This window comes from Camarhynchus parvulus, chromosome 1A (assembly GCF_901933205.1).
Source record: "Camarhynchus parvulus chromosome 1A, STF_HiC, whole genome shotgun sequence".
In the NCBI taxonomy this organism is placed as follows: Eukaryota; Metazoa; Chordata; class Aves; order Passeriformes; family Thraupidae; genus Camarhynchus; species Camarhynchus parvulus.
This window is the reverse complement of record NC_044586.1, coordinates 15,972,390-15,986,853: the sequence shown is the minus strand read 5'-3', so window position 1 is coordinate 15,986,853 and position 14,464 is coordinate 15,972,390. Positions and strand designations below refer to the sequence as shown.

The following is a 14,464-nucleotide window of genomic DNA, read 5'->3' as shown; positions in this document are numbered from 1 at the left end:
GCCAGAACTTTCCAAAGTTCTGGCTGAATGCATGGACAGCCCGAGCAGGAGGGACACCAAGGGACAAGGCAGAATGTGGAAAACCCTGTGTTTCTGCTGTCTGCTGTAGCATGGTTTGATATCATTAGTCTTTTATCTCTTTCTTCATTTGCAGACTGTGTTCCTGATGGAATGTTTTTTCAGCCTCTGGAGTCCTGGGGGTTTTGTACAGATTTTCTATTCCAAGATCCCATTCTTTTTAAATGGGGACCTGTAGCCAGAAGTGTATGAATGCTGTTTGTTACATAACCTGTCCCTCTTGATCTGTATTGGTGTGCCTTTCAAACCCTGCTGCAGGTGCCTGCCCCGGGGGCTCTTTGCTGTGCCTGTCTCTGTAGTCAGCCCATGAGCAGCTGGTGTGTGGAAGCCAGGCAGACCTGTTCTGCAAGTGTGTGCCTTCCTGTCAGCTGTGTGTTGGACATCCCTGGGGAGACAGCTGAGGAGACCTAGAGCAGCAAGGAGCCGAAGCTGGGCGGGACTGGAGTAGAAAAATCAGTGAGGAGGAACTTAATCATAAGAATTACAACCCTACCAAGGTAATCATCCGAGTTACTGGGAGTGGCCTCACAAACGGAACCGGCAGCAGGAGAGCTTCAGGAAAAGACAACTGCAGGGCAAGGGACGTGGTGTCACTCAGGTAAGTGAGAGAAAGCACTTCTGAAAGATCAGTCCATGAATATTTATTTCTTAAAAGACTTTTATTAACATAAATGTGACCTGAATTAGAAGGTGGCTGTACTGTAAAGTCTGTATGTCTGTGTGTGTGCATGTACATATGTGCATGTGCTTACTGCTGGCAGTGAAGCTACTTACAGCCATTTCTGTGATCATAATGGTGTTGGGGTTTGAGGAAAAAATAAAAGAGGGATGTCCTCTACACACTGTCTGATTTGAATGAAATAGCTCACAGGTCTTTTTTAAAGAGGAAGAAATTTAAAAAGTAATTAAGTTTTGTATAAAATTAGCCTCAGTTCACTGAAACAGGGGGATGCTATGCATGTGTGTATAAATATGTCCAGTCTTTAGTTAAGTAATACATGCCTAGGGCTGAACTCAGAACTAATTACCATTTTACTCCCATCACTGTTGCTTGATTGTAATGCCGTGATCTCTAACCCAACGTGGTGCAGATATCTAGGTTTTTATGTATTTACCTGTGTGTGCATGAGCTACTGATGAAATTACAAACAAAATCTGTGTTACGTCCACCAAGAAACACCCAGAACTTGGGAAACTAAAACTAAAGTTATCTACACAGCTTCAGGTGGCCATGAATTTATGAAACCAGATTTATGTTGGATTTCTGAAACCATTAAGCAGCAATGTGATGTCATACAGTGTTTTTATCACACAGTTGGTTTTTCACAACAAGAGCTATATGTATGCATGGTCCTTTGAAACAAAAATCATTCTTCTCATGTTCTGTCATAGCTTTTGCTGTCACAGTTTTTCAGAATTTCTGTATTTGTGCTGGGGTTTGATACAGGCTTAATACAGGCAGCTACCAGCAAAATCAGAGCTCAGTCAGCAGGGAGACATTTTCAAAAGTAGTATATGATTTTGCTTTCATAAAAGGAAGCCATAGATAATAGTGTACTGTTGAAAGTTTGGCCTCTAGACTTTTATTAGCCTGCTCATTAAGGGCTTCGGTGTAATGTAATAATCCATGGGGTTTTTTTTATTATTTTAACTCATTCTTCAAATTACCTGTGAGGAATTACTTTGGGTGGCCTTAGTTCATTGGGAATGTTCAAGATATATGTTAATTTTCCAGAAATTATAGTAGTCCATGTCTGCATTAGAAAAAATGTCTTAATCCTCATTCAGGTTCTGTACCATTTCACACTTCTGTACTTAGATTTCCTTATGCAGCACAAATAAATTAATTTTTGTAGATGATCTAAGCAAAACCTAGCCCTGTAAGAACTTGTATATCTCCACTGAAATGGTGCCAGTTAGAGCTAACATTTTTAGCATAAAGCACAGCAGCAGTGAGTCCTCCTGACTCATTTCTCAGTGCAGTAGTGACTGTTAACTTTGCCTGTTTTTCCTGCTATATTGAAAGGGAGCCAAGTTTCCTCTAAGTAACCACCTGCTCAAATAGCAGTATGGGCCTCATTATTTGCTGTTTTTCTCTGTGGTCTAGCTCTTCAAAAGTGGTCAGCCTAATTTTCTTCCACTTCCTTAATATGCTTCCGTAGCAGCTAGCCTAGGTTTGATGTTCAAGTATTGCTTTTAATTTTGGACCAAGAGAAAACCTTGTGTTTCTGTATCTGATTTTTGAAACACTGTTTTCTTACAGGGTGTTACAGCTACCAGCTGTTTCAAAAGTGAGTTATAATACTAAATCTTTACAGCTGAGACAGAGCTACAGCAAGCCACAGGATATTATTTTTAGTCCTTGTTCACAGGGACAGAAGGGACTCTGGTGTGGCTGGTCAGAATTTCCCTTTCAGCGCAGGCGAAGATGCTGCTTGGTGACCCACAGGTCCCTTGAAGTGAGAGATGAGGTGACTCTGTGGGCCAGGGAAACCTTGCAAAAGTGACCTGGTCTGCCAGGCTGTTGGAAATAGTCTCTAAAGTCTTCTGCTGGCAGAAGAGACAGAATATGCAATCTAACAAATGGATGGCTGAAACCTGTCGGGCTTATTTTTTATTTGTTTTGGATGCTGCTTTTAGTAAACAGCGGACATGGCAGGGAAAAAAGATCTCTTTTTCACTGCTTGCTTTACAGTGGTGCTTTATTCCTCCCTCCTCTCTGACATTCAATGTCCACAACTGCCCACACTCGTGGTTTCCTGCTGTTTTGGTTCCTGCAGTTCCCTGTTAGCTCCTCTCCCTTCCTCCTGCACAGCAGCACAATGCGCTTGTGCAGAGCAGTTGCCAAAGCCTTGACTGTTGACCGTGTTTAAAGGTCAGATAAAAGAGGAGGGAAATAATAAAAGCAGCAGTGAAATAGCAATGGTCAAAGCTGGAAAGCAAGGTTTTGCCGCTGCAAGAAATTGAGTAGAAGACATAATGTTTAAGGATTTGTCTTTTATCAGTCAGGCAGTGTGCTGGACTGAAGTTACTGAATTACTCAGCTGTTCTATATGTGCCTGTAGTCACATTACAGCTGGTCCTCCCAATTGGTGCGTGAAAAACAAGTGTAAGAATATTTTTATAATAAAGTGGTATGCAGTTAACATGGGACAGGATGTCTGGAGAAATAACTGCATTAAGTCCATGTCAGCTCATAGCATTTTTTATAGGGTCTAATGAAGATCTAGATAAATCTTAGCCTTTGTTTTTGTCGTATTTAATTAATCAGCTGTTTCTTTAGACCTTCAGCTAATCATTACACAAGGATTTACGTGTTTGCACTGATGATGGGAACTGCTCATAGCTTACAAATTAGACATATTCAGGGGCAAGACTGTATATTTGCTGTGAATATGGACAACTTAACTCTCCTGAACATGGCAGGAGCAAGCAGCAGGCAGCTTCTGTGTGGGCAGTATTCAAGCTGTCTGTTCCCATATATTCCATGGGCGTCTTAAGTCTTGATATTTCTTTTCAGTCTTAACCACAAAGTTTGTCACTCAGGCTTCTTAAGTCTTCGTCCTGGCACTTTAAATAACATCATGAAAACTTCAAGGCTATAAAATGTCAGAGAGGATTGATGATTTTAGGGCTTTACAATTATGTGAATGCTTCTGCTATTGCTAAGGGGACAGTATCCATCTGAGAATGAATGACAGGGGATTGGAAAAATCATGGTAAGGCTTCTGCTGGCACACAGTGCTTGTGGGTCTGTGCTGACACAGGGAGTGGTTTCACACTGCAGCTTTAGATGAATTAGCCATTCACTCCTGACTAATACTAGCCACTAAAATGGCAGGAAATCACCATGGCAAAAGAGCAGTGGATTTTTCCTGCTTGGTCAGTGTTTGGATCAATTTACCATGTGATCAATTGCACAACTGAGAGCAAAACAAGCAGTAAGAAGACAGCAAAGACAGGAGATAATCCCTTCTTTTGGCATTGGTGAACACTGAATTCAGCTCAGCTACATTCATATTCACTATTTGCGTTTCCTGAACTGGTTTAAGCAGCTCCCACAGCTGCCACCTTCTAGCCGCTTATTCCTGTCCCTGTGTTGCCCTCTGTGCTTTGTCTAAATTGCCAGGGCAGCAAAACAGCTTGGCAAGCAAACACAGCTGGAAACAAAATGCTGCCTTTTCCCCAAGTGTTCATCCTGTTGCCAAATGTGCACAGAGGAGCACTGTTGGTGTAGGATGGGGGTAACTAACCTGTCATCGCTGCCAGGCTATGGAACTGCTGTGCCACGTGTAGTGCACCAAGTAGCTGGCTAGGAGCAGTTTGCAAGTGCAGGTGACTGTAGTTCAGCTTCTGCTGAGGTTTTGCCTTGTCCCATTGTCTAAGAGTAGCTGCTTCTGCTATTTTTAGGTGCTGTGGTCTTCATTGTATATTTAGCTTTGACATCAGGATTTGGGTTCAGAAGGGTCAGAAGGCTCTGCAGAGGGATCTGGACAGGCTGGATCCATGGGCTTAGGCCAGTTGTGTGGGGCTCAACAAGGCCAGGTCGTGGGTCCTGCCTTGGGTCACAGCAACCCCCTGCAGCTCCAGGCTGGGGCAGAGGGGCTGGAAAGCTGGGAAAGGCCCTGGGGGTGCTGGGGACAGTGGCTGGACAGGAGCCAGGTGTGCCCAGGGGGGCAGGAGGCCAATGGCACCTGGGCTGTGGCAGCAGGGCCAGGGCAGTGACTGTCCCCTGGGCTGGCACTGCTGGGACCACACCTCAGATCCTGGGGCACTCCTGGGAACCTCAGGACAAGAAATGGACATTGAGGGGCTGGAGCGTGTCCAGAGCAGGGAACGGAGCTGGGGAAGGGTCTGGAGCACCAGGAGGGGCTGAGGGAGCTGGGGGGGCTCAGCCTGGAGAAAAGGAGGCTCAGGGGGGCCCTTCTGGCTCTGCACAACTCCCTGACAGGAGGGGACAGCTGGGGGGGATCAGGCTCTGCTCCCAGGGAACAAGGGGCAGGATGAGAGGAAACAGCCTCAAGTTGTGTCAGGGGATATTTATATTACATCAGGAAAAATTTCTTTGCTGAGATTCATTAAACATTGGGATAGGCTACCCAGTGAAGTTGGTGGAGTCACCATGCCTGGAAATGTAGAAAAAGCCTCTGGATGTGGCATATGAGGGCATGGTTTAGTGGTGAACATGGTGGTGGTGCTGGGCTGACTGTTTGATTTGATGATTTTAATGATCTTTTCCAATCTCTACGATTCTATGAATTCCAGTGAGTAAAATTCAGTTTGTGTAAAAGAATATTAAAAAATCCAATGGAATAAACAAGCTGACATTTAGTTAAAATTGCACAAATTCTCTAATGCAAATTCTAAATTGAAGTAACACAGTGTATATGTGCACATGATCTAGACAGCACTGATCTTGGTACAGTGTTAACCCACAGGCAAGGAAAATCAGAATGCCAGTGAGGTACAGATTTTGAACCTTTTAAGACATTTTTGTTTCCTTTATCCTGTCTTGGTACTGGAAAAATGTCTTAATCTAATAAAATAGGTAGTTGAGCACTGTCAGTAGTCCTGCTCTATGTTGAGTGTGCACATGAACATGTTAGTTCCACATAACTTTTGTGTATCTCCCATTGCAAAAAATATTAAACGTATAATGTGAGTTCTGTGGATTTCTGAGTTATCATTCTCCTTGTGAGGATAGGAATGTAAGAACTGCAGTGATGTTACTGTTAGACAAGTAAGCTGCAGAAACAACCTAGTACAGGAATTTATTTAGTCTTGGCCTGAAAAGTAGCACTGAAAGGCACTTCAGAATTACCTTAGTGAACAAAGCTTCTTTTTCTGCTTGCTGAGTATTGTGAGAGGATAGAGAGAAAGAGTGCAATTGGGCTTTTGTAATCAATCTTTTCCGGTGCTTACACCTCCGTAAGAAACCGCAGCACATGGGAGTGCCCAGGGCAAATAAAGTGCCAGTGACTGCCAGTGTTTTCATTCCTGGATCCCATGGTTCTGCCCCCTGAGTGTGGTTGGAAAACATGAGTGCCACCCACTGACATCACTGCTGGGAGGTGCATAAAGAGTAGGGAGGAATCTTTTTTACAGAGAGGGACCAGTGTAGACATGGCTGCTGTGTCAGAGATTTTTCCATGGATCTTTGCTACTCTCTCTGTAAGCACAAATGGGGGTGTATGTGCTTTTGTGTGCCTGTGCATGCATGGTGTGTAAATGTCAGTATGCATTTCTAGTAAGCACCTGTACAAAGCCATTGGCAAGTTTTAAGATGGAGCTTGGACTGTTCATGACTTGTACAATATGATTGCTGGCTAATGGTCCTGAAGTCTGTGTGTACTGAAGGAAGCCAGGACTGGTCCTGTGTATTTGTGTGTAAGTGTGTGTGTGTGTGTTAGAGATGAGGTGGGTTGTTTCAGTGTGCTTGCTTTCAGAGTGTACCTGAAAAGCTTGGTATTATTGCTGTGTTATTACTCCTTTGACTGGATTCCTGATGTAGCCAACCTTGGAACCAGGTAAACCTGCTAGCACATTAAGAATGAAATTAAATAAAAAAAGGAAACAGACTTTTTGTGACACCTTAAAGCACAGGTATATTCCATTTTCCTCTCTCTGCTGTCTCTGACGTGCAACTGGTAAAGAATAATTTCACTTATTGATTTTAGGCATGAGAACAAACTGTTAAACATTTCATCACCAAATTCCATAAAATCAATGCCCTATATTTGCCATTGAGGTTAATTGCCTAAAACTCATAGCTGAAAGCACAGTAGGTGCTTACAAGGATAGAAGTCACAATTCCTATAAATGTTCTAGATAATACTGTTTGCAAAGCTGTTAAGTCTTACATTTTGGCAATATTTCTAAGAAGCGGTGACTAAACAAGGTGCATGCTTGTACAGGCCGTGGATTTTCAGCTACAAATGCAGAAGAGATGCAGATGTTGTGCTTCAGAATACCTACAGAGTTGGCAGTGCTCAGGAGTTGGTACCAGAGAGCCCAAATGACAACTCTTTTTTCTCCTTGTCTTTGTACAGCAACAGTAGGAGTTGTGGCATGGATTGTAGTCAGGAATGGCATTTTCACTGCATGCTGCTGATGTGTTCATTTGTAATTGACCAGAAAATAAAATGCTTAGCCATTCTGGCATCTTAAAAATGTGTTAGCTAGGAGGGTATTAGATGTTCTTTAAATATAATTAGGTTCATATCTATGGATTTTTGTACATATGCCAGCCTTTAGGACTAGGGGTCCTCGTTTGCTTGTGGAGCACTGTAGAACAAGCTTAACCCTAAATTCTCTCTGGTCATGCAGTGCATGTCCTGTGTCATTCTGCAAGCCTTCAAATCTCAGTGCTGCTTCCTGCAGCCACTGATTGTAAGGGGTAGAAAGCTCCCTATTCACTTCACTTGTTGCTTAAATATCATCCTTTCTCCCAATAAACTTTGTTACTATTCTTTATGTCTGTGCAGGAAGTGGGGGCTGGAGACCTGCTTGCTTGTAACTGAACATGGCAGGGGATGTGAAAAGATTCTCACGGAGGCTGCTGGAGTGCAATAGCAATGACAAGCTATGTGGTAAGATTCACACATTCCTTTAATAAGATTTCACATTCTTGCAGGAAGGCCAGGTTCACTAAAAAGTGTGCCAATCCCTTTCTTCTCCTCCACTGCATCCCAGCCCACACAGAAAGATTTGATGGAGCTTTCCCTGCGTTGTGTTTCAGGGAAGAAATGTTTGTGGGGATGAAGCCTCTGTGGCTGGATTAATCTCACATAATTTTAGCCATTTCAGAGAATTGCTAGCTTCGAATGAGATCTACAGCAGTCATTAAAGATTCCCTGCAGCTTCCCAAAGGACCAGTTTTTTGGGATTTTGATTTCATGACTTTCTGCCATCTTTGGGAATGGAAAAAATGGTCTCAACTACCTCCAAATCTGGGGACATGAGAAAGATAGTTATGTTCAGAAGGCTTGCTAATTGCAATGTCTTCCAGTCAAATTCCAAAGGTGACCACACCTAGTTTCCTTTAAAATTCTCTGTATAATTTTACTGGAAGGAGCTGGAGCTGTAATTGCACATGATGACATAGCAATATCCAGCCTGTCCCATCTCCCTGCTGTCCTGCTGCCAGTGCTGTTTCTGTTTCACTGGTGGATGTGACTTCAAATGGCTACAATTCCTGGCCTGAATATTAAAGCATCTAAATAAGTGACCTTAGGTGTGGGAGTCTTAGTGATTTCATGCAGTTTAGGTACTCAGCACCTTTGAAAAATAAGGTGGCAGCACTAACAGTGTTCAGCTGTTCCAGAGGATGGAACATACACTTTTGGGGTTGGAAGTTACTGAAATCGATTGTTGCTACATGGTATACAGAACTAGTGTGCTCCTTACTCCTCTTGGTTTTCCATTTTCTTTCTCTGCTGTCAGTTGTGCGTGAATATCAAACGGAAGTGATCGTTGTCCCAGTTCTCCTGGTGGGAGTTTTTGTCATTGTGCTCACTGTGATCCTCTGGCTCCACTGCCGTGGCCTGCGAGCAAAGCAGGAGCAATCAGCACCAGCCGGAACCCAAGGTAAAAAAATGCTTTTCAACCAGAGGAAAGAGTATTGGTTTCAGCCAATACAATATGGCCAATACAGCCAGAAGCCAATTCTATTTCTCCATCACTTGAGCTGTTAGGCAAAACCATTTATGAGGATCCTGAGTGGTATTCAGCAATCCAGTAAACATTAGAAAAATTGTGAACACTGATTTACTTCATTTTGCAGCAGCAGTGGTGGAAGCTGTAGTATAGATGGATCTGAGAAAATCTAAAGCATCATGCTAAGTGGGCTGTTTAACATGCTGTGGTAACATCACAAGAGCTGCAAAGTGTATTTATGCAACAGCTCCTGGAGGCTGCTGCAAGGAGAGTTTTACCAGGGTAATTATGAATGATAGTAATTTTGATGTAGATTACATCTACTTAATCCATTTTCTATACTGCCATTTAAGAAATTTAATTTCCAGCTGCTGTCACCCTCTTCCTGTGGAGATAATGTGAAGTAGAACAGGGTGAGGGGGTAGTAGGTAGTAGAACTGGGTGAATTAGAACTGGTGAGGGGGTAGGGAAAGGTTTGTTGGTACACGTGTGGCTGCATGGAAATGAAAATACAGCTCTGAACTAATTCTGTGTGTGTAGAGGGAAACAGATCTTGAGCCTATATTAAGAGAAATAATTGAGAACTGGTAATAAAAGAAAATGTTCATTGCTTGAGCACGTGAGAATGAAGTCCAAATGTGTCTTATCTATAAAGGTTACGTACTTAAATATGGGAGAAATTTCTAGACTGGTTCTGTCTTTTCATCAAATAGAGTGGGAGATAAATTTTTTGTCCTCTTCAAGGGCCAGGATAAGTAGGATACAATAACAGTTCCTTACTTTGCCCTGATTTCTGAAACACTGTGTAGCAAAAATTAAAGAGCATGGAAGGATGAGCACTGGCATCTATTACAAGAGTTCATCTGTCTGCTTTTATGCATTATATGTGTTTGCATTTGTCAGTGACAAGAAAGAATCCGCAGGAACCCTTCTCAACAGAGAACCGCTACATCCAGCTGAGTGAGAGCTCTGTGGAGAGCCTGCTAAATTCTGAATCCTTGACTCTGAAAGAATTAGAGATACCACGAGAGAAACTCTTACCAGACAGCTTGGAGCTGATAAAACTTGGTGCCTATGGGAGCATCTACAGAGCACAGTTGGAAACTGGGATCTCTGGGAAGACTAAGGCTGTGGTGTTGAAAGCCTTGCAAGGTATGGCCCGTGGTCAGGGTCCACTTTGTTACAGTCTCTGTATCCCAGACGTGGTGCTGGGCAGAGCGTTGCCATCAGTACTGGGCAAGAACCAGCTATGTTCAGTACAGTAAGTCCGAGATGTTCTTGTAGGAATGTCTTGGTAGGATTAAAGATTGCTGACTATGTTGGTTTTAGCTGTCAATCTGTTCTTTGCTGCTTCCATTTGTTGTTGTTTTGTTTTCAATTTGGTTTTTTTTGTTCTCTCAGATCCAGCTAGTCCTCAGAAAGTAAAGGATTTCTTGGGAAGGATTAAATTCCATCAAAATCTTGGCCATCATGAGAACCTGGTTGAATTGGTTGGGTGTTGTGTAGACCAGCTCCCACTTTATATGATCATGGAAGATGTGTCTCTTGGTGATCTGCTGACATTTCTGTGGACATGTCGGAAGGTGAGTCAAAAGAAATGATGACAGAATAGCTTCTTAAATTCCTAAGGTACATATCTATCCATAAATCATAAATTCTTTTTTTCATCTCTCCATGCATCCCTCTATATCAATCAAAACTATTTCCATGCTCCAAAGAAGTTCTACACAGGTCCAGCTTGGCAGACCATTGAAGGGCATTGCAGGCACTGGAATTAGAATGAATTTATAAAGCCACTTGAATTTCTAAAGTTTTAAATCATGTGTTACTCCAAATGCTTTTAAGAAAGCAGAGCAGTTACAACACAGGGGAAGGTCATGGGATGATAACTAATTGGTAAAAGACAGGAAATAGAATATAAGAATGAAAGATTGGCACTTGCACTGAAGGGAGGTCAGCTATCTAGGACATGGTGCTGTTCATTCCGTGTATTTATAACCTAAAAATGGGATGACAATGACGTGAGGATATTTGCTGATGATTCCAGCCAGTAAAGCCAAGTGCAGACCCAAAGGAATTGCAGAAGGATCTTCCAAGATTGAGAGACTCGTCAATAAAAAGAACAGATGAAATTCAGCATAGTTAAAAATAAAGTAATGCACAGGAAGAAGTTTCTTACATGAATGATGAATGATGGCTTCATGTCTGCCCATTGCTGATGAGTGGTAAAATATGGTGGGATGAGGTCTGACAATGTGAAAATATGCAGTCCGCTGAAAATGTTAACTCAAGCTAAAAAAGAGTCTAAATATCAGGGGAGGTTTAGATTGGATAGCAGGAGGATATTCTTCCCACAGAGGGTGGTGGGGCACTGAACAGGTGCTCCAGGAAATGGTCACAGCTCCAAGGCTGTCTGAGCTCCAGCAGTGTTTGGACAACACTGTCAGGGACAGGGTGGGGTTGTTGGGATGTCCTGTGCAGGGCCAGGAGCTGGACTCAGTAGTCCTTGTGGGTCGTTTCCACTCCAGCATATTCTGATTCTATGACGCATTGTTACAAAAGGCACAGAAAGAAAACTCTGCTGTTACTGTGTAAATCCATCACTCTCCTACATCTGAAACTCTAAATAGAGAAGGATTGCTTCCTGTCCTGTTCAGCAGAAGGTCCAGGTGGTAGGAAATAAAGCTAGTACGTGTCATGTTCAAAACAAACAAATGGAGCTGATTCTTCATGATCTGAGGATTTGACTATTGGAATGTCTTGCCACTGACTGCTGTGGATACTGACAGTTCATATGAGGTCAGTTATGGAAGGTAACCTAAAGGTTACTGAACATGTTAAAACCATAACCATCTAAGGAAGTTTTTAAGTAGAATGTGTCTGTGGGCTGTAAAATGGCACAGGAAGAACATTGTGTGTTTACCTTATTCTCTCTCTCATCTCTCACTGTTACAGGCAGGGTGGCAGGAGAGATGGACTTTTAGTCTCATACCAGGTGCCCAAGCCATGTGTTAAAATGTGGTTTTTTACTCACCATTCTAATTTATAGTATATCTTTCATTCATCTGTGTGGATTGTCATTCTTCACTGTCATTTTGACAATTTCTGTCTAACATTAATTTTTTCCCCACGTGTCAATTTGCCTACTAGTGTCTCTGATATATTTGTCTTACTCAACATACCCTCAGCATCACCCATCCACGTCCTCCTACATTTCAGTCAATTTATGAGCAATTGTGAGAAGGAGGAGCATAAGATTAGATAGATTAGAAGGAAACATTCCCCACAATCCTACTGCTGTGGCATTTGTTTGAACCAAGGTCTCTTACTTTGTGTCTAGGATGTAATGGCAATGGATGGCGTCCCCTATGACCTCACTGAGAGACAGGTATATGAGGTTGGACAGCAGGTTGCAGCAGCTCTGGTAAGTCTGCTCAGGTTGGTGGCATTTTTTCCTTCTTACTTGATTGCCACGCGAGTTTGCATGGTGGCTTAAGTCTTCTTGGCCTAAGCACTGAGAATAAAGGCTTTGTGAAAGTATGCTTCCATTATGTTGGTGGTGAGCACATGTAACTCCACAGTGTTGAAGACAAGCATAAACTCAGTGAAAATTTGTATCAATTAAATTTCCTGTTTTCTTTCTTTTCCAATTTCCCAGGCTTATCTTGAAGAAAAGAACTTGTTCCATGGTGACATTGCTGCCAGGAATGTCCTTCTCCATCACAACTTCACTGCCAAGCTCTGTGGTTTGGGCCTGGCCTACGAAACTCACACACACACTGCCAGCTCAGTCACACGGAAAGTGCCTGTCAAGTGGCAGGCACCAGAGAGGCTCCTGAGCAAACCTCCTACCACCAAGGCAGACATGTATGGCTTCATTTTGGGGCTAGAAGTTCACCTGTCTCTTTCACTCCTTTATGTATCATTTCATGTCCTGAAATTCACAGTAAGGCAGATCTAATTTCAGCCTAACACTCCACTTTTTCAGCTCTTTCTTTCTCCTCTCTGCAGGCCATGTCTAGTTGTTTTTATGTATTTAAGCCAGCAAACAACATCACTTTGTTTTCTTTTCTTGCAGATGGTCTTTTGGAATTCTACTGTATGAAATGATTACATTAGGTAAGAAGATTTAAGGCTAATAAAAAAAATTTTGTAAGGAAGCAGCAAATTAACAAGACCCAAAATCTCAAATTTTAGAGTGTAAAGTTAGGCCATTTAAATAAGCACCCTCTTTTTTTCCAATTTGCAAAGTCTCATCAATTCCTTTTAGGCCTTCTGTTAATGTGAATTGTGGTAGGAAAAAACCCAGGTTTTGGTAGGGAAGGAAGGCAGTCTTGCACAGAAGCTGCTCTCTGCAACCATTGCCATAGAGTTTTCTACCATTGCTCCTTTTGCCTTTCCAGGTGCTCCACCATATCCTGAGGTGCCACCTTCTGACATCTTATCATACCTGCAGAAGCAGAACATTATGAAGCAGCCCTCGAGCTGCCAGCAAACCATGTAAGCCACTTGCTTTATGGACAATTGAACATGAAGTTGGCAGAGCTAAATGGAAATGAGACATAGAAAATGAGATTTTACACAAGATTTCTAAGTCTAGACGATACTGAGAGTAATCTGTGTCTGCCACATCTCCTTACTGAGTTCTGCTGCATAAAACTTCTGTGGCCAAAAGCTTTCTGTCTTTCTGTTGAAAATGACACGTTTTTCCGTTTCCTTCTGTTGGAAATGACACTTGTTACCGTTTGCTTAAGTGCCCTTGCAATTTGCTGCTCCAGTGCTTCCTTGCAAGGTACAGCACTGCTGGGGAATGATTTTTCTTTTTTAAGTGATAGGATATTCTCTGAAGTAAACAAAGTATCCAAAGGGAAGATCTAAGGTACATTTCTTTGCATGAAGGCATAATTTCATCATTTCCTGATTTACAGGTACTGCATCATGAAGTCCTGCTGGCAGTGGAGTGCAGCTGACCGGCCTTCCCCAGCACAGCTCTTGTGCTCCCTGAAAACAGCCATGAAGACCAGCAATGGGCACACAGTGCTGCAGGTGCCTGAGCCAGTGGTGCCTGAACTCTATGCTGATGTTGCTGGTGTTGATGTGCACAGCCTGGTGAGGGAATACACAGTCCTCTGAAGGGTCCTTTCATATTTTGGTAAAGGAGAAAGAAGTCTCAGAGTTTTCCCTTTCTAAATATTTTGCAAGCTCAGAACGAGGTGCGTATGTTGGAAGGGATCCCTTTGTTCTTCAAACATCTATAAAATCTCCATGCCAGACACAAGAAACTGTTATCATTATTGTTAAATCAACCTGTTGGTATTCTGCCAGTGGTCATTTGGGAGTAAAGGAAGCTGTAGAAAATGTAATGAGAAACTTGAGTTAAAGGAGTGTTAGGTTTGTGTGGCAAGGTTTTGGTGATGGGGTGGAATGCAGAGGTGACTTCTGTGAGAAGATGCCAGAAGCTTCCCCCAGCTCCACGACGGACCTGCTGCTGGTCAAGGCTGAGCCCTTCAGCAACACTGGTAGCACCTCTGTGATTACATATTTTAAAAAGTGTAAAAGATACTGCACAACAGCAGGTGAAAGAGAGGAGTGTGAATGTGAGAGGAACAGCTCTTCAAACACTCAGGGCAGGGCAGAAGGAGGAGCAGGAGTTGCTCCAGAGCTGGGATTTCCCTGAGATTCCGTGACTGAGCCCCTGCAGTCCCTGGAGGGCAGGGAGGGTGCAGAGATC

At 42.8% G+C, this 14,464-nt stretch overlaps 1 protein-coding gene across 1 annotated transcript; it reads left to right on the top strand.

The window, feature by feature from the left end:
• The first annotated feature begins 615 nt into the window (after positions 1 to 615).
• STYK1 (serine/threonine/tyrosine kinase 1) lies at positions 616 to 13,866 on the top strand. Its single transcript, XM_030960372.1, has 10 exons — positions 616 to 676; positions 7,563 to 7,667; positions 8,521 to 8,664; positions 9,637 to 9,885; positions 10,135 to 10,316; positions 12,074 to 12,157; positions 12,392 to 12,600; positions 12,812 to 12,852; positions 13,137 to 13,233; positions 13,662 to 13,866. The coding sequence occupies exons 2-10, from the start codon at positions 7,601 to 7,603 to the stop codon at positions 13,864 to 13,866; spliced, it is 1,278 nt and encodes a 425-aa protein (XP_030816232.1). The 5' UTR covers positions 616 to 676; positions 7,563 to 7,600.
• The last annotated feature ends 598 nt before the right edge of the window (positions 13,867 to 14,464 follow it).

Bases quoted from the DNA above. Each gene is read 5' to 3' on its own strand.
- STYK1 (XM_030960372.1), top strand. From the start codon at position 7,601: ATGGCAGGGGATGTGAAAAGATTCTCACGGAGGCTGCTGGAGTGCAAT. The intron at 7,668-8,520 runs GTAAGATTCACA...CTCTGCTGTCAG, and splicing joins TAGCAATGACAAGCTATGTG to TTGTGCGTGAATATCAAACG. The intron at 9,886-10,134 runs GTATGGCCCGTG...TTGTTCTCTCAG, and splicing joins GGTGTTGAAAGCCTTGCAAG to ATCCAGCTAGTCCTCAGAAA.